The sequence below is a fragment of the Hipposideros armiger genome, unplaced genomic scaffold (genome assembly GCF_001890085.2).
Source record: "Hipposideros armiger isolate ML-2016 unplaced genomic scaffold, ASM189008v1 scaffold_79, whole genome shotgun sequence".
Taxonomy (NCBI): domain Eukaryota; kingdom Metazoa; phylum Chordata; class Mammalia; order Chiroptera; family Hipposideridae; genus Hipposideros; species Hipposideros armiger.
In genome coordinates, this window is record NW_017731429.1 from 2,016,346 (window position 1) to 2,043,558 (window position 27,213).

General features: G+C 39.0%; 1 protein-coding gene across 1 annotated transcript in view; it reads right to left on the reverse strand.

Moving 5' to 3' along the window:
• CCDC83 (coiled-coil domain containing 83) overlaps positions 1–13,915 on the reverse strand; it is a 44,568-nt gene extending 30,653 nt beyond the window's left edge. The window contains exons 1-2 of the mRNA XM_019643477.1: positions 13,821–13,915; positions 7,503–7,587 (exon numbers count right to left, since the gene is read on the reverse strand). Coding sequence (XP_019499022.1) covers positions 7,503–7,587; positions 13,821–13,915 — 180 coding nt within the window. The remainder of the gene's footprint in view (positions 1–7,502; positions 7,588–13,820) is intronic.
• Positions 13,916–27,213: the final 13,298 nt, after the last annotated feature.

A 27,213-nucleotide genomic window follows, 5' to 3' on the forward strand; every position in this document is an offset into this window, starting at 1 on the left:
TGGATAAATACCTAAGAGTGGAATTGCTGGGTCATACGGTAGTTCCATTTCCAGTTTTTTGAGATACCTCCATACTGATTTCCATAGTGGCTGCACCAATCTGCAGTCCCACCAACAGTGCACCAGGGTTCCCTTTTCCCCACAACCTCACCAGCACTTGTTGTTTGTTGATTTATTGATGATAGCCATTTTGACTGGGGTGAGGTGGTATCTCATTGTGGTTTTTATTTGCATTTCTCTAACGATTAGTGAAGTTGAGCATTTTTTTATATGCCTGTTGGCCATCTGTATGTCCCCTTTAGAGAAATGCCTCTTCATATGATAGTCAATTTTAGTGGTTTAACTTCTCTGATCTTTTGTTCACACTATTCTAAAGTAATTAATTCTGTCTCTGAAGAATTTTTAATACCGAAGGGTTCATAATATGACAAATCTAAAAACTGAATCTCTTTCTTTCTAGCCCACTCTTTAAAATCTTATTGAGAGTGACATAAGTAGAAATGGTGGAGTAAAGACCTCCAAAAATTTTCTTCATAAAAGCAATGAGGAAATTGGCAAAAAAATTGTCATAATCAACTTTTCAGAACTCTATAAATTAGTCTTTCAGTAACTCCCAGAAAGTGTTTATTCAAGAAAAATGGTTGAATTTGGGTAAGGACAGTGTGCTTTGTGGCATTTTAACTTTTACCCACAATCATGGTGAAAACCAGCAGCCTCGCATCCTGGGATGGTGCATTAGGGAGAGAAGAGAAGGGAGCAGAACACGTTCAAAGCCCATTCCCCAAACAATGGCCATGATTTGATCTACCTGGTAGTTCCCTGGCAAATCTCAGTAGCAAACCTTGTCTTTATTTGATCTGACTCAGAGCTTGCCCGGTGTGTGAACAGCCTTTTCCCAGACTGATGTTTGTCAAAAACAATCAGAGGCAATTGTTGAACATTATAGTTTCCTGAGGAGATAATAACAGTTGGGGTTATTATAATAAGCTGACAAAAAAGTCTTTAAAGGAAAGCTGGAGATGAGGTTTCCGTAGGGGGCTTTGAAAGCTCTGCCTTATTCCTGGGACCCTAAAAGGCCACATGCATATATAGGGCTGTGAGCATACTCAGGGCTGTGCATGTGCTCAGGAAAGACCTAAGAAGGCCCCAAGTGCTCACCTCTGGCTGACCTTGAGGCTCTGATGAAGCAAGAAGTAAAGGTGAAGGTGAAGTTGTAAACTGCCTGGCTGAGTGTAGAAGGCTGGTCCCAACAAGCATTCAGAGCCCCTCAGCAAAGGCTGGGAGAGTCACTGGTTAGAGACATTTAAAGAAACCTCTGTCCAATCATTAGCTGACCCCTAAGTTAAGAAAACAAAGACTTCCATGGCTAATCACAACAAATAATGTAGGCTTCACAGATTAGTTAAGAAAAGTCACTAAATAAATAACAGCCACAATAACAAACCCCGGAGAGAGAAGAGAATGAAATTTCCAGAATTGTCACATTATAATATTAGAAATGTCCAGTTTTCAACAAAAAAAAAATTATGAGGGATGTAAAGAAACAAGAAGGTATGATTCATGCACATTCTTACTGGGATTTTTATTATTATCCACAGGGAAAAAGGGCAGTCAATAGAAACTGTCCTGGAGGAAGCCCAGACATTGGACTTTTTAGACAAACTTTACATCAGCTATCTTAAATATATTCAAAGACTTAAAGGGAACCATGTCTAAGGAACTATATAGGAAAGCATGAGAATGATGTCTCACTAAATAGAAAATAGCAATACAGAGAAAGAAATTATTTTTATAAAAGGAACCAAATAGAAATTTAGGAGTTAAAAAGTACAATAATTGAAATGAAAAATTCAATCGAGGGGCTCAACACCAGAATCAAGCAGCCAGAATACTGTTCGGCTATAAAAGGGAATGAAGTAGTATGCTGTGGACTGAATGTTTATGGCCCCCTTCCCTAGCCCAAATTTACATGTTAAAGCCCTCATCCCCAGTGTGATGGTATTTGGAGGTGGGGCCTTTGGGAGGTAATTAGATTTAGATGAGGTCATCATGGTAGAGCCCCCATAATGAGATTACTGCCTTTATAAGAAGAGGGAGAAATCAGAGCCCTCTCTCATTCCACCACTATAGGCAAAAACAAACAAACAAAAAGAACCTTGATCTAAGTCTTAGATCGTATACAAAAATTAACTCAAAATGGACCATGATTTAAGTGGAAAAGGTGAAACTATACACATTTTAGAATAACACATTGGATAAAATCTTTGGGATCTAGGGCTAGGCAAGGAGCTTTTAAACTTGACTCCAAAAACATGATCCATAAAAGGAAAAATGAAAAAAATTTCATTTTCATTAAAATGAAAAACTTTGCTCTGTGAAAGACTCTGTTATGAAGATGAAAAAAATATGATACAGACTAGGAGGAAATATTTGCAAATAATATATCCAACAAAGCACTAGTATCTAGAAGATTATCTATCTGCCTACCTACCTAACTATGTATCTACATTTTTAAAAATTCTCACTACTCAGCAGTAAAAGAAAAACTAGCATTAGAAAACATGCAAAAGGCACAAAGGCAAATTTCACCAAAGAGGATATACAAATGGCAATTAAGCACATGAAAAGATGTTCACATCATTAGCCATTAGGGAAATGAAAATTAAAACTACAATGAGCTATCACTACCCACCTATCAGAATGGCTAAAATAATAGTGACATCACTAAGTGCTGACAGGTATTCAGAGCAACTAGATCACTCATATATTGCTGGTGGGATTGTAAAATGATTCAGCTACACTGTTGAAAAGGATGCCAGTTTCTTACCAAATAAAACATTTGCTTACCATACAATCCAGCAGCTGCACTCTTAGGCATTTATCTCAGAGAAATAAAAGCTTATATTCACATAAAAACCTGTACACAAATATCTATGTAAGCTCTATTTGCCACAGTCAAATACCGAATGCAACTCACATGTCTTTCAATATGTAAATGCTTAAACAAAATGTGGTACTTCCATGTCATGAAATACTACTCAGCAATAAAAAGGAACCAACTAGTAATGCACACAACCTGGATGAATCTTCAGAGCATTAAGCTGAATGAAAAAATCCAATCCCAAAAGATTACTTACTGTATGCTTCCATTTATAAAGAATTCTTGAACTGAAAAAATTGTAAAAATGGCGAACAGATGAATGGTTCTCAGGGGTTATGGAAGGGGTGGAATTGGGATGGGAGTGAGTGGCTACAAAAGGACAGCATGAGGGATGCCTGTATTGATGGAAATGATCTGTAGCTTGACTGTACCAATGTCAATATTGTCAATATTAATATCCTCGTTGTGATATGTACTGGACTATAGTTTTGTAATATGTTACAGGAAACTAGGTAATGGGTACACAGGATATCTCTGTATTATTTCTTATAATTGTATGTTAATCTATAATTATCTCAAAATAAAATGTTTAATTTAAAAATGAAGATCAATCAACTGAAAAATAAACCATTTCTTATTCTTCAAGCGATTCTCAAATATTCCACTTTCTTGAATGAAATAGGTTCATGTTTTCTTAGAAATAAGTCTACTTACTTTGGCTTGACATAACTTATTTTAAAATAAAATATTTGTAGAAACTTGAATCATAGCAATGAAAGTATCCCTTGCCCAACTATTGCACTACTAATTCTTTTTCCAAATATGGGCTTATCCACTTATTTCATCAAAATGGAAAATTCCTTTATCAAGTATTTCTGAATAGTAAATAAATTTTTATTAGATTTTACTTATGCTAGTTAATTTTAGCAAGGTGACAATGACCTCTCAATTAAATTTCACTTCCAAAATATTTACCACGATACATAGGCAAAACATTTACAAAGATATTAATAATTTAAAAATCATTACATACAATTCATAAAGAAATATATACTATCTAAAAAGATTATTCCTTTGCTTTCTAAACTTAGCACAGTACTTCTCAAAGTGAATCCAGTTTTCTTACATAAAATTTTTAACACAATGACTACTTTTCAAACATGTGATGTATTTATTTGTAAATTAAACAGCATCACATGTCCTAAAAATGTAATTGAATGTTGCAGAAACATCACTATAGCATATTTACCATTGTATATAAATTTAGTAACATCTATACTAAACTTCCCAAATCCCTTATGAATTTCAAATGGAAGGGAAATGTGTCTGACAACACATTACAAAATTCACTATGTCTGAAAAACTATTTTGAGCTGCGTACTGAAATAAAATTTAGTTAGATATATCCACCAATGTGCTAGAAAAGATGTCTATCATATAAAGTGAATAAAGAATTATTGTTTGAGGTAAGAATAATTATCATATTATAAAATAGAAGAAAGGAGGGTCAGCTGAGTGGCGCATTGGTTAAGAGCTGGCTTGGGACGCCAGCTCTGAGCAGCAGGGCCCTGGTTCGGATCCCACATGAGGGCCAGAGATGCTGAGCCTTCTGCAACTAAGATGGTGAACAACAGCTCAACCTGGAGCTGGGCTGTTCTGAGTCACCGGCGACGGTGTAGGCTGCAGCCCCTGCTGCAGTGGGCTGCCATAAGCTACCGTGTGTGGCTGCCAGCCAGTGTGAGTGGCCAGCAGCCAGTGTGAGCTGCCAAGAGCCACTGTGAGCGGCTGTCAAATGGCCAGCGAGTGACTGCCTCACCCGGGAAGAGCACAATGATAATACAAACATGGGCCAGTGAAGCAATGTCCTCCATAACTAGACTGAAGAACAAAAGGACAGCAACTTCTTTGTTTCCCTTCTCCCAATTCCCCAGCACTGTTCCCCTCACCCAATTCCCCAATTAAAAAAATAATAAATAAAATAGAAGAAAGGAGATTCAGTAAATAAGCTACAAAAAGGGATTAGTTTTGTTTTGATATAAGCCCATCTCATGGGCTTTACCCTTCTAACTTTTTAAGACTCACAAGAACAAGAACACAACTTGCCAAAATAGTACATGGAGTTCCCATCTATCACCCAGCTTTCCCCACTGATAACATCTTATATAACCATAGTACGTTAGCAAAACCAGGAAATTGACATTGGTACAATGTTTTTTTCTTTAAGATTTTATTGGGGAATTGGGGGAAGAGAACAGCATTGGGGAATCAGGGAAGGGAAACAAACAAGTTGCTGTCCTTTTGTTCTTCAGGCTAGTTGTGGAGGACGTCTCTTCACTGGCCCATGTTGGTATTATCATTGCGCTCTTCCTGGGTGAGGCAGTTGCTTGCTGGCCATTGGACGGCCACTCACGGTGGCTCACGGCAGCTCATGAAAGTGCATGCCAGCTGCCGGCCAGCCCCACTGCAGCCTAGGCCTTCGCCAGCGACTCACAGCAGCCCAGCTCCAGGTGGAGCTGTTGTTCACCATCTTTGCTGTAGAGGGCACAGCATCACTGGCCCACATGTGGGATCCGAACCAGGGCCCTGCTGCTCAGAGCTGGCGTCCCAAGCCAACTCTTAACCAATGAGCCACTCAGCTGGCCCTGGTACAATATTTTTAACTAAACCAGAGACGTTATTTGGATTTCACCAGGTTTTACATATGCTATTTTTTTGGTGTATAGAATTATGAAATTTTATCACATATACATAAGAAAATTATTACCACATAGATGGAATTTGAAGCCATGATGTTAAATAAGATCATACAGAGGGAGGCTAGACTGAACGGGGAAGGTTTGAGACCAGAACCCTGGTAAATACCCCAATTATGGGCGGGTCCAGGAAAAGCACAATGAATGAAAAACAATAAGAAATGGTCAGAGAAGCAGGAGGAAAAATAAGGGAGTGTGATGACCTGGAACCCAAAGGAAAGAATGTCAAGATGACAGAGGTGACTGACTGTAGAAGGGCTGAGGGAAAATGGTTACAAAGAGCCCATAGGACGTGGCTAACTGGTCATTAATAACTTTTGCCAGAGCAATAATGGTGGAATAGGAGGGGTGAGAGAACAAATTAGGAGGTAAGGAAGTGGACAGAGTGAACTATAAAATGCTTAATGAGGTAAATGGAACAAGGAATGCAAACAAAGAGAAAGAAAAATAATAAATGAGGTGATAGTCTAACACGTAGGAAGGGATGATGAGTAGGAAGGAAGAGGGGCATTTCTGATTTTGACATAACTGAAGAGAAAAATGTCTTGCTAATGAGTCATGTTTAATGTAGCCATTTAAATACATGTGACCTCAAGAATTTTTCCTTTCACTGGTGTTGGTGTGAATCAACTCTCCCATTCTTGAACTAATCCTCACAGAAACAAAACCTTTGTTTCTGGCTCCAACTGATGGGCTATGAGAAAGTAATTCCTTAGCCCTTTCCACAATTAAATAGAAGTCCCAAAGCTGACCTACAAGTTTCAATGCTGAGTACTGGGAGGCATGAATTGGTCCCATGATGGCAACTCATTCCTCTTTTGTGCTCTGGATGGACTTCATCATGTGGAACCTGCATCCGAGCACCTAGGCCAAACTTCTCTCTACTCTCATCTATAGACCTGACCTTCTATTTTTGTCCCTATTACAAGTGACTGATCCTTGAGAATCATGACACTGTCAGGGGCACAGTTATATCACCACCAGGACTTGTCTTGCCCAATAAATATGTGCTGCATGAATGAACAAATCAGCCCTATGGGAAGACAGGAATCCCCATTTTACAAAAGGGAAGTTGAGGCTCAGTGTTGGCCAAAATGACATCAGCAGTAAGTTGCACAGTTAGGATGCAAACTCAGATCTCTGACCCCAGGCTTCATTAAGATTTGTAGATATAGTTCTTTTTAGACAAAAGCCAAATAAAACACTTAAGTGTAGAAGTTTCAGGGTCCACATAAAATAAATGTTTCAATGGGGACACCCTCAGTATTTCCTCATTCATGACCCTTTAAGGGATGAGTTGTGTTAATTATAATTTATTGTTTCCAAACTTTATTTCTGTTGGTCTTTACTTTTGATAGTCATATACAGCACCCCTTTGAAATTCATTTTACATTGATTTTATAAAAACAATATATCATCTTAAACATTAAATTAGTCATTTTAGCAACTAAGATTGTACTTTTCAAATACTATTAACATGTGTACACTCTGAAAATCTAAAAGAAAACAGATACAAAAATTAAAAATAGAGAACCAATGTTTTATAATTTGGTTAAATAAGAAATTAAAAGATAAACATGCTTTCGGAGCTGTAAGATTTGAACATAAGACTCAGTGTCCTTATGAGCTAAATAACATAATTTAAGCTGACTTCCTTTGATATTATAATTAATATAATAACAGTAGCTTCTTGCCTCACAAGCACACACACACACACACACACAAAACTTAAATAGATTGTAAATTAATCAGTTCCAAGCACTAAATAAGATAATTTCCTGGAGTACATTTCATCATAATTAACAATTTTTTAAAGCATTTGTGTAAATGTTTAATAACTAGATATAAGCTTTAAATCTTATACTCACTCTTTCATGATACTTTTGGTTCTTTTCCCTGAGTCTCTTTATTTGAACCATGAATCGTTCTACTACACTTTCCTTTATTTGACAGCTGATAATAAACAAAGATAAGATTTGTTACAATTACTTATCTTAGGAAAATTAATCAGACAAAATTTACAATTAAATTATTTGAATTGAAATAAAGTAATAAATATATTATAAAAACCTATTTAGGGATAAGAACTTTCTTAAGTGATTATGTGTTTCTGAGTATATTTCACTCACTCAATTGTATATTAGAGAGATCACTTCAAGTTTTTTTCCAAATCAATCATCATTTTTAATTCATAGCCGTAATTTTGATACTTTCTAATTTCCTACAAATAAGTCAGCTTAAAGAGAACATAGGAAAGAGCACATGGAAAACATGCTTTCCAGAATTCTAAAAACGTTCAGATAAAATTGACAAAACAAAGATTTTATAAGAGCACGCCCATCTTCTTGAAATATTGGGTTGTCAGGAAAGTCATGACGCATGTCTGCAACAGATGACGCTAGTTCATTTTTGGAAGTACTAGTCACTTGCATCTATGTTATTGCTATGTCATTTGACAGCTGACAGTTCTGGCTTCATTCTAAAAAAAAATTGTGTGATTTGGTTGAGTTTTGGAGATTTTACAACAAGTTGAAGATGGAAGACCAAACTGTGCATTTTTGCCATATTTTACTGTTTTACTTTCATAAAGGGATGAACATGTGTCAAGCTTGTGAAAAGTTGCATAAAGTTTACAGTGACAATGCTCTACAAGAACGTCAGTGCCAAGGATGGTTCACGAAATTCCATGCTGGTGATTTTGATCTCAAAGACGCTCCTCGGTCAGAGAGGCCCACCGAGGTTGATGACGACAAAATAAAAGGCATTGATCGAGTCAAACCCACTTGACATGAGAGATTACAGAAACACTGAACATCCATCATTCAAGCGTTCACAACCACCTGAAGAAGCTGGGATACGTAAGCAAGCTCGATATTTGGGTTCCGCCTGAACTCAAAGAAGTTCATTTGACGGCGTGTATAAACATCTGCAATATACTCATTAAACGTGAGGGAAATGATCCTTTTTTGAAGCAACTGATAACTGGTGATGAGAAATGGATTGTTTACAACAATGTGGTGTGCAAACGGTCTTGGTCACGACGTGATGATTCACCTCAAATGACATCAAAAGCAGACATTCATCAGAGGAAGGTTATGCTCTCCTGGTGGGATTTTAAAGATGTCATGTTTTTCGAGCTCCTACCAAGGAACCAAACAATCAATTTGAATGTGTACTGTTGGCAGTTGGACAGTTTGAACGAATCCATCATCCAGAAATGTCCAGAGCTTATTAATTGTAAAAGAGTTGTGTCCCATCGCGACAATGTGAGACCACATACAAGTTTGATCGCCTGTCAAAAATTATTGGAGCTTGGATGGGATGTGTTGCCACACCCACCATACTCGCCTGATCTTGCGCCATCAAACTTCCACTTGCTTTGCTCTCTTCAAAACTCCTTGCGTGGTATAACGTTCAATTCAGATGAGGCTGTAAATCAACACCTTGTTCAGTTTTTCGCAAATAAAGACAGGTCCGTCTATAAATGAGGAATTATGAAGCTCACTGAAAAATGGCAAAAGGTTATTGAACAAAACAGGCACTATATCACTGATTGATCTTTGTGCCGTATATAAATAAATGACCTTTGAAAAACATAGACAAAATACATCATGACTTTTCCGACAACCCAATAGTAAGGTAAACAAACTAGGCATACCTATTGGTTCAAGTTCATTGGTGTATACCTTCTCTTCTATAATTAACACAAGCTTCTTTCCTGATACAAATACCTTTCATTAACACCCACAGTATTTGTTGAGCATCTGTTCGGTATGAAGGAGAGAGAGACAAGTGCAGAAAGACTTTGGTATAGGCCATTTGGTAGCTGTTGGAAGTGTTAAGTATATCTCTATACTCGTATCTGTATTACTTAGTAAGCCTTATAATGTTAAATCTGAGACCAAAATAAGGCCACAGAAATGGCTCTATATGAACCACTTGCCTCAATTAAAACAAAACAAAACAAAACAATAGCACTTCTGTGGTGTGTAGTGAACAGAGAAATGGTTGAGAATGAGAAACTGTGGTTTTCAATTTTGTCCCTACCACTTCTTACCTATTTTACCTCAGGCAGGTCAGTTCCCTGAGCCTCAATTTCCAAGCTGTCAATGGAGATAACACTACCCAGCTCTACATATTTTTATAAGGATTAAAATAATAAATCATACATGAATGTTTCTGCCTTAAAATAAGTACAGTAATATCTTGGTTTGTGAGCATGATTCGTTCCAGAAACAAACTACTTGTATTGCAAGATATCACTCATTTACCACATTAAAATGTATTAGAAATGCTTGCTCATCTTGTGGAACACTTGCAAATCAAGTTACTCACAATCCAAGGTTTTACTGTATTTAGTAAATTTCAATTGAATTTGAATCTTACTTTCTCAGCCATTCCCACAAAATATCATTTATATTGGTGACATTGTATACTTAGTATAGAGAAAAATAAGCCTCCTTCTTTCCAAATGATGAAAGTGCAATATAAAAACAAAACAAGCAAATGCTTTAGTGGAAAGCAAAGCTCTATTTGGATGCCATGAAACTTGGATTATAGACTTGGTTCTCCCCTAACTGCTTCTGAACCTACTTAGGCTTCAGCTTACTCTTCTGTAAGTAAGAGAATTGAAGGAGATGAGATGAGCTCTGTGGTTCCTTTCAGTTCCAAAATGGTGCAATTTAAGTTGACCAGTGTTCCCTTTCATGCAGTCGTACATACAACACAGATTTAATGAGCAGCTGTGTATGTGCCCAGCATTGTTTTAGGCAGTACACAGATCATGATAAACAGTATCATCATGATCCTTGCCCTCAAAGGGCTGCCATTTTACTAGACAAATAAACAAGTAAACACACAAGCCATTATCTACACATTGTGATAAATGCTATGGGGGAAATAAGAGGACATGGGAGCGACAATAAATGAAAGAACTATTATTGATAGGGTGATCTCCACATAATAGTAAGAAATAAGGGTATAGGTAAGTATAAACCATCTTCTCCTTCTTACCTAAAGCTTAGATGTGCAAAAAGTTTGAAAAAGTGCCTTCTCTACCTCGCATTCTTAAGGAGAAAAATAAATGAAAATTATCTGAAAAGAGCCTGTGCAAATGTGTGCTAATTACTCACATAATTTCTGTAATTATAAGTATGGCAATGGTAATTCTCTGCATGGGTGGAGCAGGAAAGTGTATCTCAAGTATGTGGTCTCCATTGGTTTGAGACTGAGTCTGCCTGCCTTTGTGACGACTGAGCATGCAAAGATTGGACTGGAGAATACATCCAGCCCGAACCCTAGATATAGCATGGGACACACGTATACTAAAAAAATTCTTTGTTGTTTATCTGAAATTAAAATTAAATTGGGCATCTGTATTTTTATTTGCTATAGATGGCCACCCTACCCTTAAATCTATCACTCCTTCCCTCAGAGCAGTTAGGAACAAAGAACCTAGGGCTTTGTCTTGTGTTCCTTCTGCATTGAGCAGTTCAGAAAGATCTGAGTGGCGTCAGCAGGCCTCAGAGAGAATTCTGAGATGCCCCAAAGGTTTTGGCGGCTTCATTGTCCCTTTTCTGGAGTGCATGGTGGTTGCAGGTCTAACATGGCCCTAGCCCCTCCTTAGAGTTCACTTTGATCTCCTCAGGCCTCATGAAGAGATGGATTTACCAAGAAGCAGATGAAGCTGAACTTATTAGCCACTGTGGGAATTCTAGCTTCACCATTCTCTATACTTTTTCCTTTTCCTATCTCCCTCATCTACTCAGTACCTGAGTAACCCACCTGTCACACTAAATGCTGAAGCAAGTGGGATGATAAACCAGTGAGGTAATATATACTAAAATGATTTGAAAAGGATATATAGCACTATTCTAAAGCATAATGATCTGAAATTGTTAGTAATACAATATGTCACCTTTCCCCTATCCTCCCTGTATTATTAAAATGTTAGTAATGTGTCAACTTTCTCCCTTTTTGCAATTTTATTGAGAATTCTGAGAAGAAAAATAAATTCGGATTCTCCCCAAATCTATACTTTTATCTATTTTTTACCCATAATCATATCCATACCTATATCTCTATCTCTATCTCTGTATTTCTATCTCTATCCATACTCCCTGTAGCAAACTGGGAGGAAAACAAATACAAAGGAGAAAATAAAAAGCATCACTACTCAGAGATGATCACCTTATATATTAAACACTGGCAGTCTCAGCTCTTCACAACCATTGAAGTTTACGACCTTATTTTCTTGGGTTAAATTTAAAAAAGTTATATTGTTCAGAAATCATTGACTACCTACTGTGCTCTCAGCTCTTCGTTAGGAGCTGAGACTATAAGAGAAATATTAGATGCTGCCAGGGGACCCTTGGACTGTCCTTCCTCAGACGATGAGGGGTAAGTCTTGGTGATTTGTTATGTGACCTGGGAACACATGGAATGAGTCAAGTGTCACTAGCAGAGCACAGTACAGCAAGGCCTTGGCTGCTCCAGTCCATCAGATTATTTATTCGGCTTTGACACAGGAAAGAGAACAAAAGCATGGGATGTTTAATTTATATCTTGCACTAGATCATGAGAATTTTTAAATGTTGGCCTCCTTGTAAACCGCTGTTAGTAAGGAGAAAGGCTGGCCTCTGGTTGACCCAGAAGAGAGAGAAACAGTTGTAATTGGATGTCATCACTATAAACTATGGGAGCATGTTAGAGGCCAGGTTGTATTCACAGAGCCTGACTTTTTGGCCACCTTTCCTAAGACGAGATGAGGACAGTTTTCAGTTACGTTGAGAAATGAGCGTGGGTAGGATCTGGTTATTACTTAATGTTACCTGAAGTAGAAAATAAAATGGAACTTTCTTAAAAGTCCCTTCCCGTGGATGATTCCCTCTCAGTGTTCTGACCTTTTCACTCACTGCCTTCTAAAACGTTTGAAGTCTCTTAAGATGGTTTTCCCTGAATGTTGTTAAAAAACAATTCTCTTACACAAAGACCTACTCACCAGCATCACGGGCTACCCATTTCAACCTTGTCCCCTCCAATAAATGGCTTGCCATTTCCAAATCCCACGTATTCCAGCTTATCTGACCCTTGCCTAAATCACCAGCCTGCGCTAGCCCTCTCCCCCTCATTCTGCCTTCTCTCATTTCCTGGGCTGTCTGTGATAAGGGCTTCCTCACCCCAGTGTCTTTTCCTTAAGTCTTCCTTCCTCTATACTGTTCTGTCTCCATAACACCTGCTCCTTTTTCAGGGCTCAGCTTAAGCATTGCTTCCTCATACAAGCTTCTCCTGACCCCTCTGACTATATCAAGTCCTTTAGTTATACTATTACACGGCACCCTACACTTTTCACTCAAAGAACCTTAATTATAACTATGTAATTTTTTCAAAAGCTTGAATTCGTTGTTTAATGTCTGTCTCCCATGCTTCGCCAGGGCAGGGATCATGGGGTCCCGTTCACTGTCGTCCTTCAGTACCCAGCACTTGCCTTGTACTTGGCAAATATTCGAGTATTAGTTCAATAAATGCGTGAAGGAAGCACATTCTTATTTGGAAAAACACTGACAGGTAATCACTCACTCCCTAAGAATTACACATTAAAACACCTACCCTAAGCCAAAAGTTGAGGCTCAAAAGCTCTCAAGGGGCTTACTCTCCATTAGGTGGATAAAACATAAACATAGGATAGGCATCACCTCTAGTTTTGTCTTCAGCTCCTGGGAGAAAAACATTAAGAAATGTTATCCTTATTAAAAATAACTCTTTAAATCATTTGGATTTGATTTGTAGCTATTTGGAAAGAATGCAAATTGGAATGTCTGGAAATGAAAAATTAAATAAAGAAGAAAAAAATTCCACTTTTACTCTTCTATGAATGCATGCTGACTATTCTACATTGTATTTTAAGGGGGGGGTGACCAATAATACAGGGGAGGTAGGGAGGGAGCTGAAACCACATTAATGAAGGCTATTTCTTAGCTACGACTTGGACTACGTTATAGCCAAAGTTTCAAAACCTTTTAAAAATATACACATAGCACAAGAGTGCAATTATGCCTCCAATCTACCTCCACTCCGGCTCCCTTGACAGATTTTGAGTGCATCTTTTTCCATGTGGAATTATAAGAGTCTTAACAATGATTGCCATTTATATATGGAAAACTTTGGATGTAATAATCTAAGCTTACTGATAGTCTAGAAGTGTTTCACTGATAGGCAATTTCACTTCTTTTGGTGGCCCATATCGAATATCCTTTTTATTTGCTCTCGCTGTGGTTTCCATTGGGTTGCTTAGCTCGCAAGAAATGCACCTGTTCAGAAAAGACACATACAAAAAGTAAATCAACTCTGTCTTTGCCCCCCTACTTGTGTTTACGCAATATAAGGCACTGCTGAAACTTAAGACTGACTTTTCCATCCAGACTGCTTCCATGTCCCCAGACCTAACACAATGCTGGGGCATCATGAATCATGGGGATTCTTGAGCCTGGTGAGTTCTATGTTTAGCCCAAGTACAGCACCCCCCCCCACCCTAAACCGGTGGAGACTCACTCCCTTATGTTATGCATCTACATCTGTTGCCCCATCAAGCTTCTTTACGAGCAAGAACTGAACTTTCTCAGCCATTTTATTTCTCCACTGTGTTTGGCAGAATGCACTGCATATGGCAGCAGCTCGGTAAATGTCTTTTAATTTTTTTTTTTTAATTAAGACAAAGCAAAAGCACAATTTTCCATGAGCACCAAGAAACTAGGTTCCAAAGGAATTATGTTTGGCCAGGATTGTTATAAAGAGCAAAGACGAGCACATAGTAAAATGTTTTTTAAATGGTTAAGAGGTTTACATATGCAAAATAATAATTATAATAATGTATTATCATTAACAGTAACTTTTCATTAGCTACTAATTGCTTTTGCATCTAATGACAAAAAATGATTAAAAAATATGTATTTATAAAGGGGAAATCAGGTCCACTGTTCATAGGTTTTTTTGTTTTGTTTTGTTTTGTTTTATAGGTTTTTATAGTAAAAGGTATACCACAAAGATTTGGTTTGGGTACTAAAGTACTTTTTTTCAGATTACAGTCTTCTTTAACAGATTTTTACCTTCCAGTTTTCATTAATCTCAAAAAAAAAAAGTGCCCAAACTTCAAGCCATGTTGTATTAGTAGTTGAGTGTGGCAGAGAGAACATAACCTTTGTAATTATTTGTTAAAATGACTAGAAACTCTGTGAGAGTGGGAGTGATGCAAGTCTTGTGCATTGCTGTATTTCCCCACATTGCATATAAATCCTTGTCGAATGAACACATGAATGGATAGACGAATGACTCAGGCAGACAGGTTCTAATCCTAGATCTAATACCTAGTATCTATGTAACCTTGAGTAGGTTACTTTATCTTTCTGAGCTTCAGTTTTTGCCATTGGTAAAGCGAGAACAATAATCTCATTCTGAAAGCTGTTTTAAGGATTAAATAAGCTAATATTTATAGGGCACCTCGCATAATATCTGACATACAGAAAGAGCTTTATTATACCCCCTTTAGTTATAGCTCCAGATCGTGCTTCTTCAAATTTCAGGTAACTGTAAAGCAGAAATGCCTGCCTGCTGCCAAGTATGACGATATGTGGAAAGGCTAATCCATGCCGTTTGCTGTTGTCAACATTCATCATTGATTTGGATCACTGAATTGGCAATCTACATAGATTATTCAGATCCACAGTGGAAAAACTCTCTGAAATGAAAACACCCTTTTCCCCTGCAGACATGCTGCTTGCACACCCAGACCTCCAGCGAGGCTCGGTCTCTGTGTCTGAGACTTTTCTAGCCAAGTGTGTTCATCTCTATATTCTAAAGGATTCATATGTGAACGCAGATGTACTACTGTGCCTTACAACTGAAAAATCATACAGGTGACACAACAACAACAAAAAGAATGTATTAAGACAAGGGCATATATTAACTAGTATCTTCTCAGATACGAAAATATTGAGACTACCATAAGCTACAAACCAAAGTGTGTCATTATACCATCACAGTTCACAGAAATCTACCAGTTGAGAAAAAATTGTTTTCTTTTGTTTCAGAGGCAGAATTGAATGTTTATATTATTTTCTATTTAGAATTAGAATTTTTAACTTGACTGTTGCACAGAAGATAGCATGCTGACAGCTATTTCATTTTACAACAATAACCTACTATTGAACAATAATTTTGACTGTATTTTATTTAAAAGCTAAAGCAAATGCCAACATTAATCTCTAATTCTCTTTCTGAGTCATATGGAAGAGATCAAAGTGTTATGGTTCCCACCTGTGGCACCCATCTGTGCTGGAGGAAAAAATGATCTCATCTTGCTCAATTACCTCAGTAACCTGGCTCTTCTGTGTTCAACTCTCTAATGTATAATTAGTTACCTAACTGCAGCTCATGGCAAAGGATTTTAATAAAATATGAGTGAAAATGTGGATCCATTAAGCACATATGATTTATGCATAAACCATATTAAGATTCATTGTTTTGCACACTTTCCAGAAAATTAGTAAGCCAATTGGATGGCCTGCTTAATAGCTGCATTATTGCAATGAGCTAATGACATTGCCTCAGAATGAACTGTTGCATTTGAGGATGTCCTACAAACAATGGGGATTTTTATAAACATTTACAAGGATTTACAGTTCCTGACTACCTAGATGATTTCTATCTCAGTAAAGGGTGAGAATCCTAGAAAAATATTCACAAAGTAAGTTAACTATCTTACAAGAAGGTGTCACTTAGAATATTTCCTGACAAATGGACACCTAATCTGTTTGTCAGTAACTGCAACCATCTATTCAGTGCCTGCTCTGTGCATGGCGCTTTACTTGGCCCGTGGTTATAAAATATGGAAGAGGCAAGATCTCTACTCAGATTGATAGGAAGAAAGAAGCATATACCCCAGCAGAACTTTTAAAAAAAAATTGAAGTTTTAAAAGACTTCAGCAAAATGGTGCAGGTAATGGATGCTATGGAGATGGTCGCTCACACTGTGACCTTGTTTGGGCATTCCATACATACGCCCTAGAGTGAGGGCAGGTGAGGAGGCTGAGTTTGAAAGACACGGAACTCCAGCCTTTTCAGAGTCTACTCCATAAACACTGTTAGAAAATGTTTCAAAAAACTTTCCCCAAATGCTCCTCAGTGAAAAGAAGTCTGTTGAGTAAAAAATGGACATATAAGAGCCATGTTCTTCAATGTACTGTTTATTCCATAATGCTTTTCTTGACTCTGCAAAAAACAAAGAATATGTCCCTTCCTGTGAAGTCTCAGGATCCTGGCTCAGTATGTAGAAAGATCCTAATGACTTCTCTCAGGACTTTGCGGAGCTGTGAATATCCAGACACCTCTGAATGACTCCTGTCACAATTTCATGGAGCCTGGGGGAAAGACGGAAGTTCTGCCCTAATACCTTTCCGGACATTTGGAGAGAATCCTGACATTTGTTAGCTAATATTTTATATAAATGTAGTCTAAAATGGAAGATATTTACTTAACAGTATTAGTAATAACAAAAGCTCTGAATGAGATTCCATCAGGGGTTGACAGCGTGATTTAGGTAAAAGATCTCTATATGGGTGTTGGAAGTCTTGAGGTCTAGTCCTGGCTTTGCCATTAACTAGCTATAAACTTGTGGAATAATAATAATAATAATAATATAATAATAGTAATAATAAGGTACTTCCAAAAGCCTTTGTGAAAGAGTAATCTAACTTTAAAGGCACATATCTCACTATAGTGTTAATTGCACTATATATTTGAAAACATTCATGGCACTCATCTTCAACAAAATATAACTCCTTTAATACTGAACAGCAACTAATTACTTCAACAAACCCTTATCTTTGGGAATTCAAAAATAGATATTGGCACATAGACCAGCATCTCTCATGGGCACAAAACTAGATGTTTGATAAATGTCTGATTTGAATGACTGACTTGTAAATAATGTGCGCTATCTTTCTTTATGTACTCATAATGTTGTATACACCCTGAATTTGGAAAGCAAAATGACTTTTAAACTCAAATTCTCACTTATGCTAGAACACATTTTTAATACAATTTTAAAATACTTTAGAAATGCTCTCCAGCATATGTTAACAAAAACCTGAATTCATCGTAAGCCTTTTAGTAATAATGACATCACCTGAAAGTTAGTTTAAAAAATTCAGACCCTTTTTTGTACAGATTATGTATATATAGCCCCGAATTGCTTTAAAATGTAAAATACAGCCAGTTTAAAGACATGTTAAACAACCACATATTCAAATCAAGGCATTTTAAAATATCTGGATGAATAACATTTTCAACTTTCATTCACATGACTGTGATGTACATTATATTAGCATGTATTTTCTTTACCAATTCAAATCATTTGGTCGGTGGCACATTTTTGAACTGCAGTTCCCAAATTATATTGGGTTCTTAGCTTAAAAATTGGTCTGTGTTCTGATCCCGACTTGCTCATAACAAATACTTTGAAATGCAGTATATTATATTTATAACCAGAACTACTTTTTTCCCCCCCAACTCCTGCTCTCCAGTTTTAAAAATGTCAAAAAAGAAATGTAACCATGAAGAGATTATTGTGAGGATAATGAAAATACTCTGATGGGGAGGAGAACAAAAAACGCTTTTCTCTGTCTTCAAAGCGCAGTGGTCAATATAGAGAGGATTGGCTTTTGGGGTGGCGGAGAAGGAACCCGTGAGCAATTAGCACGCACACTGAAGATATCCAGTCTTATTTCCCTTCTTTGCCTTCACAGAAATCTATTTTTCCTCTTAGATGGGACATTTCCCCCCCACCTCCCAAACCACTTCCTCAACTCTCTGCTCAGCAGAGAATTACGGGGAACTACGAAATAAGAAAACAAATAAAATACTATACAAATCTAACAAATTAATAAAAAAAGGAAAGAACCCCAAATCTTACGGAGTGGGGGCATAATGGTGAAAGGACTTAAAGAACACACGCAGCACTTACGAGGTGTCTACAGTGGGAGGGGCTCTGTGCTGGTGCTGAGAAGGATGCAAGGATGTCTGAGGTCCTCACTCTGAAGGCATTCGCCAGTCTGGGAAGTCAGTGAGAAGAGCACTGAGAAAAAACAAGACCTGTGTCTAGTCCTAGCTCCTCCACGAGTGAGTTTTATAACCTCTGACAAGTCTCTAAACCTCTCTGACCCTGTTTCTGTTCCATCTTTCTTACGTCCTCTCGAGGTTATTAATGAAGCTCAAATGCTTTGGGAAAACTGTCAAGTGATAAAGCCCCACGCAGATGGGAGGCATTGTTTTACTGAGCATCTACTGTGTGCCAGAGACTGAGGGCAGCATGATGGCTACAAACCTGAATCAAATTCAGATCCTTCCCTCTGGGAGAGGATGCTCTAGAACCGCAAATAAGCAACGTATCCAGGGGTTCTACAGAAAGGCAGAAAGAGAGATGGGGTAATGTTCTGATTAGATAAAAAAAATCCCCCTCCCTCTCTGTCTCCAGGGTGAAAAGATGGAGTGTGCCTGTAAGGACCCCTCCCAGCAGCTCCTAATTTCCCAGGATCAGAGCCCAGTGGAGGACACCAGGAGGGCACGACTCCAGGCGCATTTGGGGGCAGAGCAAGCTACAGGGGCCGATGGTGGTGGGGCGGAGATGCTTAAGAGCCTGAAGCGTATTAAATCAGACTGAAAGGAGTCAGGGGCCCAGCGAGGAGGCTAATCTCCCAACCTCCGTTCACAGCTTCCAGGTGCGGATACCCAGCAGGGAGCGGATACCCAGCAGGGAGCGGGTAGGCAGGACTCCCCTGGGGCCCACCGATCAGGCCCACCCACTCCGTCGCTGCCGCGCCCTCCGTTTCCAAGGCGACCGGCGGGCGCGAGCCTCCCAATTCAATAATGGAGCGGAGTCGCGAGAGGCGGACCGGGCGCGCCCCCTGGTGGCCACACGGGGAAGAGTCTGGGCTGCCGGCCTGCGCCGCCGCGTTCGCAGCCGCGGTTGCGCTCTCCAGCCTTCCTCTCCACGGGATTTTCACAGCCACAACGCACCCAGATGATTCCAAAAATGCTCACGCCCCTCCTTGCCTCCCTCTAGTGGCAAACCGGGAAGTGGTGCGTTGTGGAGCGACGTGATACCGGCCTCTGCTCTGATCGTGAACCGGTCACTTTCGTCGCTGTGTTTCTTCGGTTGTCAAAGGCCTGGTCGGTGGTTTTCAAACTAGTCATAGGACAGGGAAAGGGGTGTGCGCGTGTGATGGGCATTCTGCCCCCCTCTGCCCCTTCCACCACAGCAGCTTTTCTTTTGTCTGCTTTTGTTCTGTGTAAGAGTTCTTTGGGGTTTAACTCCAAATAGAAGTGCTACCCCTTGATTAAATGCTTAGATGGTCGCTTCCAGCTCTAAAAATCCTTGATCCTGCCTGTTTTCCTTCTTCCTTTATTTTTTTTATCTTAAACCTCAAGAAAACCAATATAGATTCCGTCTTAACCCGTTTTTTTCCACCTTTTGCAGCTATCTCCTAATTCTAGGGGGAAAAAATATCACACACCTACAACCTTCAAAATTCTTTTCCTTTCCTGCATTCTTGCTCATTCTCTGCCTCAAGACAATTTCTTACATCCTGGGAGCACCTACTTCTACTAGTTACATCTGTCAGTTATGTATCCTTTTGTCCTGGGAAGACAGAAGTGAGGCGCTTCCTTGGGCCTCCACTCTCTTCATAAGTCACCTGTTTGGCATTCTTGAATTTGATTTTTAAAAAATTGGTTATTATATGTTTTAGGATTGATGCTGTGTTATATTAAGAACATATTAAGAACTTCTTAAAGGAAGAGAACTGAAGCAGTTAATAAAAAAAATATTAATTAGCTTTTGGGTAAGGGCGTTTCTCTCATCAGTAAAAAGTTATTTTAAAGTTAACCTGTTTGAGATAATTTATGGTTTTACCTCCTTTGAGTCTTTCTTTACTCTTATCAGTGTTACATATGTGTTAAGTGCCAAGAATTTGCTGTGATCTACACATCTGATAAAAGTTTTTCAGTTATTTGATCTTCCCTAGAAAAACAGCAACCGGTGGGATTATGGGGTAAAATTATTAAATAGAGTGTAGACACAGGAGAGAAAACAACAAACTACCCCCCAAAGTTTTTAAATATGGGAAATTTTTTTGTTAAATGGAAAAACAATTTTGTGATTCTTTGGCACTTTGAAGTCGTTCCCAAATCGTTTCCTATAAATCTTAGTCCTGCTTCTTTTACAAGAGCCTGGGCCTGTAGTCAAAAATGTACTTTTACCCTATCATTTATCTCCTGTGCAATTTTTCTTATGGTCTTTGCCAGTTGGTGGTCAAACAGTGAAGCCAGATAAAAACCATTTGCTGAGTTTCCTCATTTGACCCAGATTTTCTGTTAGCCTTGCCATGTTGGATGATGTAGAAATAGGGGTAAAAGAGTGTCGTGTGGTGGAAAAAGCCAAATATGTTGTCTGATTTTTGGCAAAACCACAAAGAATCAGTGTGGTATGCACAGTTGCTGAACATTTTATACTTTTCAAACATTTTCACCTGTTTTCATTGAGGATCGCTACCTCTGCAAACAGACCCTAAGGCAATCAACTAAATGTATTAATAGTAAATGTCAAAGTAATTTTAGAGATGTGAGCTAGTGATTAACCTACTTACTTTGCAAACCAGTTCAAACTTCTAGTAAATCAGAAATTTTGCTGACAGCAAAGTTCCTGTTTTTATTTTTTATTTTTTTACAAAGTTACTTTTGAGAAATAGAAAAGTTCTGCTATAACTTCTTATCCAAAAACTTAGTTCTTGACAAATTTGAAACAATGAAATTGGTGTTTTGCACAAGAAAGGTCATTAAGCAAAATATGCTCTTGAGGGGAAAAGTTTACGCTGCCTTTAAGCAGGCATGGCGGCAAACTCATAGAGGGGATTGTGTTTTGACTCACCATCCATTGACAGGTTTCAGTATTAGAAAACGGGATTGTTTCCCGCTTCATTTATGAGTCACAGTTGTCCCCTTTAGGCCAGAGGCATAGCCCTGCCTTCCACCCTCTTCTCTTCATCTTTTCTAACCATCTCTTTTTTTCCCACCTATCTCCTCTGCCTAACCCATTTTTGAAATTGTTTTTATGAATTCTTTGGTCTGTCTGAGGGAGAGGAGCCCAAGATGGTCAGCTAGAGCCAGGATGTCATGTCTCAGGAGCCCGAGCCAGGTGATATGGGCTGTCCTGGAGGACTTGAATGTGTGATGCCATGAGAGCAATTCAGCTACAGGGAATGCTTGGTGCTTTGGGCAGTTTTAAAATATGACCACACAGGACATACAGACAAATCAGTTGAACATGACATAAAAATCCAGAGGCGGGTGGGGGGGAAATACATATATATATATATATATATATATATATATATATATATATATATATATATACACACACACACACACACACACACACACACACACACAATTCAAACAAAAAAGAGAAAAGGATAATATTTTCAACAAATGCTGTTGTAACTATTGCATATCTGGTATCTGTTTGGAAAAAACCTGATCATACAGCATACAAAAAATTAACTCAAACTGAATCATAGATCTGAGCATAACAGCTAGAACTATAAAACTGCTCAAGTGAAGAGGCCAAGTGTAGGCTCCCAGTGTGGGCTCCAAGTTCCCAGCTGAGACCGGCCTTCTAGCCCACAAAGTGCCAGACATTTGAGTGAAGCCATGTTGGATCCTCCCAACCAGCCCATCCATCAGCTGAGGATTGCTGAGTTGATCTCATTTGATGCCACAAGGAGCAAGAAATTGCCAATTGCTAACCTACAGAATCTGAGATATGGTTGTTGTTTTAAACCACTAAGTTTTGATAGTATAGTAGTTATCTATTGCTATATAACAAATTACTCCCAATTCAGTGATTCATGATAGCAGCAATCACTTATTAGCTCTAATTCCTGTGGATCAGGAATTGAGGAGCAAGTTGACCGGGCAGTTCTAACTTGGTCTATCTCATGAGGTCAGATATTGGACAGATTCTGTCTCTGCCTGAAGGCACTTTCAGTCTAGGAGGAGGGAGGTGCAGCCAAGTTAATAGGCAATTGCAACACAGTTGGATAACCCCTGGAATAGGGGTAATAGCAGTGCTAAGGGAAAACCTAATCCAGTCTTGAGGGCCAGGGAAAATTTTCTAGAGGAAATGAGGTCTCAAATGAGACTTGACAATGAGCAGGAATTATAGTTTGGAGGGTTGGGTGTGAGAGGGGCTGGAACAGAGGGATGGGCATGTACACAATCCTGGAGGTAAAAACAAAAATGATGAGGGGCCGGCCAAGTGGCTCAGTTGGTTAAGAGTGTGAGCTCTGAGCAACAGCGTCACTGATTCGATTCCCACATGGGCCAGTGAGCTGTGCCCAAGCTGAGTTGCCGCTGAGCTGCCAACAGGTGGCAGGATAGCTCAGCTGGTGAGAGCACATGCTCCTTACAAGAAGGTTGCCAGTTGGACTCCCGAATGGGATGGTGGGCTATGCCCACCCGCAACTAAGATTGAACACGGCACCTTGAGCTGAGCTGCCCTGAGCTGCCAATGGCCGGCCCGATGGCGACTGGACTTGGAGCTTAGCTAGCTGCACCCTCCACAACCAAGATTGAAGGACAACAACTTGGCTGTTCCCCTTCCCCAATTCCCTAACACTGTTCCCCTCCCCCAATTCCCCAATAAAATCTTTAAAAAAAACCAAAAGACGAAAATGATGAGTTTTTTATGGAGCTGAAAGACATTTAATAATGGTTAGATAGTAATAAGGTTCCAGAGAGAGGAGAGGGGTGAGATAGAAGGCGGGAGAAGCAAGCAGGGACAGATGACAGGTCCTCTAAATCATGTTCTTTTATGATGACAAAAGTTTCGCTCTGGCTACAGTGTGGAGGAGGGTGAGAGAGGTCAAGACGGGGACAGGTTCCAGGATGAACTCCACTGATCACAGTTCCAATCTTCCTTCTGTCTAAGTGCCTCTCACTTCAGCCTACTTTCTGGTCCAGAAACATGTCTCAGGCTCTCCTTTTGCAAGATTGTAGTGACTGGCAAAGAGAATGACCTCATCTCCCTGGCTCAAATTATTAGCTTGCCCAATCTTTGGAACCTTCTATAATTCAGGTAAGATGCTCACTCCCACACCAGGGAGTAGTCTATGAAACTCTGCCTTCAACAACATATTAAAAGAATTAGAACATATGGAGTAACACTACCTCACATCTGGAGAATAAGGCACTATAAATTCTAATGTCCATCTTTTAAAAACTGTATTTGTATAATTGTTTACCAGTTGCTTTTTTTTATACACTGTAGTAAGAACATGACATGAGATCTGCCCTCGTGACAAAAATTTAAGGGTACAATACAATATTGTTAACTACAGGCACTTATTTAATGGCAGATCTCTAAAATTTATAGATTTGGCATAACCAAAAGATTATACCTGTTGAACAGCAACTCCCCAGTTTCCCCTTCCACGAGCCCCTGGCACCCACCATTTTACTCTCTGCTTCTATGTGTTTGACTGTTTAAGATATAGAAGTGGAATCATGCACTATTTGTCCTTCTGTGCCTGGCATGTTTCACTTAGCATAATGTCCTCCAGGTTCATCCATGTTGTCACAAGTGGCAGGATTTCATTCTTTTAAAGGCAAAATAATATACCAGGGTATGACTATGCCATGTTTTCTTTGTCTATTCACATATCAGTGGACATTTAGATTGTTTCCATATTTTGGTTCTTGTGAATAATGCTGCAGTAAACACAAGAGTGCAGGTATCTCTTAGCGACCCCAATTTCAATTCCTTTGGGTAAATACCAGGAAATGGGATTGCTGGATCATATGATAGTTCTATTTTTAATTTTTTGAAGAACTTTTTTCCAAAATTGTTCTACACAATTCAGTAGCTTTCCTGTCTATCAGAAGCAATGACTTAGAACAGGCTATGGGAAAACGTGTCATATAAAAATATCACAAAAAGAATAGAGTTTAACTACAATACTAATAGTATATATTCAAAACCTAAATAATAATATTTTTTAAAAAGTTCTCAAAACTTTGACTTAACAGACCAGGTTGGAAAAGAAATGCTATGTATGTGAATAAAAGTTATATAACATTGAATTATGTCAATGTCAATTCTTTGACAAATCAGTGTATAAGTTTAATGCAGATCTACAAAAAAAGGTATTTGTGTGCAGGAGGGAAAATAGTTGGGACATTCTCCAGGCTGTATATCAATATTAGCAAGTCCAAGGTAGTGTGCTGTATTTTTAAATAAAAAGAAATGATGAGGTTTTGGCTTATTCCCATCACGGTGTTGAGGAAATACTAAATATTTTACCTTCCATACAGCATACTAGCTAAGAAAACCATTGCAAAAGACCACATTATGTGATTCCATTTACATGATGTGTCCAGAAAAACCAAATACAGAGACAGAAATTGAGACTTCAGTGAAGGCTATAAATACAGGGCCACCAGAGAGCTGAACAGGGTGCATCTGAGAGAATGGTCTTTGGACCCTGACATCGCAAGTTCTTTCTAGTGAATGCACCCGACTATGGGAATTCCTCAGGAGTCTGGTGAGACTGAGAGACATAGGTTACAGAACCCCATTTTGTTGAAACTTGTTTTCTTTCAGAACACGAAATTTGGAGTAAGACAATCCAGACTTATCTGAAGCTGCTTACCAGCTGTGTGACCTTGGATAAGTTACTTCACCTCTCTGCACCTCCTTTTCCTCATTTGTAGATGGCAATAATATTGCATACTTCTCAGGGCTGTTCTGAAGATGAAATAAATACCTGGTACAATTCCTGGCTCATAGTAGGTTCTCAATAAATATTAGTTCTCCCATGGACTAATATTATTTTACAGAGAATGCCAGAAAGTAGGAAAATGTGGAGCTCTTCTGGGGCCCATGGCCCACATGGCTGGAGAGGTCTTGCTCTGTTCAGTTAGCATCTGTGTCTAGTGGGACCCAAATATGCATCTCTGATCCAGCTCCAAACCTTAGACCCAGCTGCCTGCTCAGTATCAATTAGATGTCTCATGGGCACATCATGCCCCAAACTCATTATCTCCTACCGCCTCCTCCTTGGGGCTGTGTTTCATATTCAGTAAATAGCACCAGCAGCTACTTAGCTGTTTGAGCCCGAAGGTGGGGAGTTATTCTCGACTTTTTCCTTTTCTTCAAATCCTAGATCCAATCAATCTTAAAGTTCTTTCAGTCTACCTAGAGATTGGATAGATTGAACCCATTTGCTAATTGTCATCCAAAAATATTTATTGAGCAGCTGCTATGAGCTGGACACCATGTCAGGTTCCGTCTTCACTGCCCCCTCTCTAGCAGTGGTCACAATCTTCTCTCTATTTGACTGAAGAACTAACTTCCCAACTAGCTACCCTGCTAGAACCTTTTACCTGTTCTAATCCTTTCTCCACATCCTGACAGAAATGTATTCCTTTGCTTAAGACCTTAAATGGCCTCCCACAGAGACCTTAGGAAAGAATTCATGACAAGCTGGTACGGCTCTCTGAAAGCCAGGCCCATTAGGTCTAGGCCAGGTCCCCTAGTTATGTGCTGCAGTCATTGGTGGGGTTCCTGCCAGAAACATATCCTGAGATTGGGATTTGAGAGCAAGTAGTTTATTTGGGAAGTAGTCTCAGGAAGCTCTGGTAGGAAGATGGGGGAATGAAGAGGGAATATAAAGAAGCTAATTCAGAGTGTATTAATGAATAGGTTACTGGGAGAAGGGTAACTGGAGCTCAGTCTCACTGGGAAACTCTGGGAGACTGCATATGCTGTGGACTGAATTGTGTCTCTCCAAAATTCATGTGTAGAAGCCCTAACCCCAAATGTGACATTATTTGGAGATCAGGCCTATAAGGAGGTAATTAAAATATGGAGGGTCTCAGTTTTTCTGGGAGGAGGTGGGGATGAAGGAGAAGGGGAAGGGAAGAGACAATATAAATTGGTGACTACAGTATGGCCTCAGGGATAGAAAAGACAGTCTAGGGAATATAATCAATAATGTTGTAAATATTTTTTAGGGGGCCAGATGGACCCATGTCTTGTTAGGGAGACCATTTCATAGACAGTGTAGAGGCCTGACCACCGCACTGTATATCTGAAGCTGATTTTGAATAATACTGTATGTCAACTATAATTATATATACATATAGTCATGGGACACGGAGTAGAGTGTGGGAATGGAGTCAATGGAACTGTAATAGATAAGTACGATATCAGGGGTGGGAGGGCAGTGGGTGTGGGGAGGGGGGGTTGTTACTTTGTGAGGGGTGAAAAGAATAACTATTGCATTGTTTTGTACACCTAAAACTAACAATAATAATTAAATAAATAAAAATTTAAAAATATATATGGAGGGTCCATAATGGAGGGACTTGGTACAATAGGATTAGCGTCTTCGTAAGATGAGACATCATAGAGCTACATGAGCGCTCTCTCTCTCTCTCTCTCTCTCTCTCTCTCTCTCTCTCTCTCTC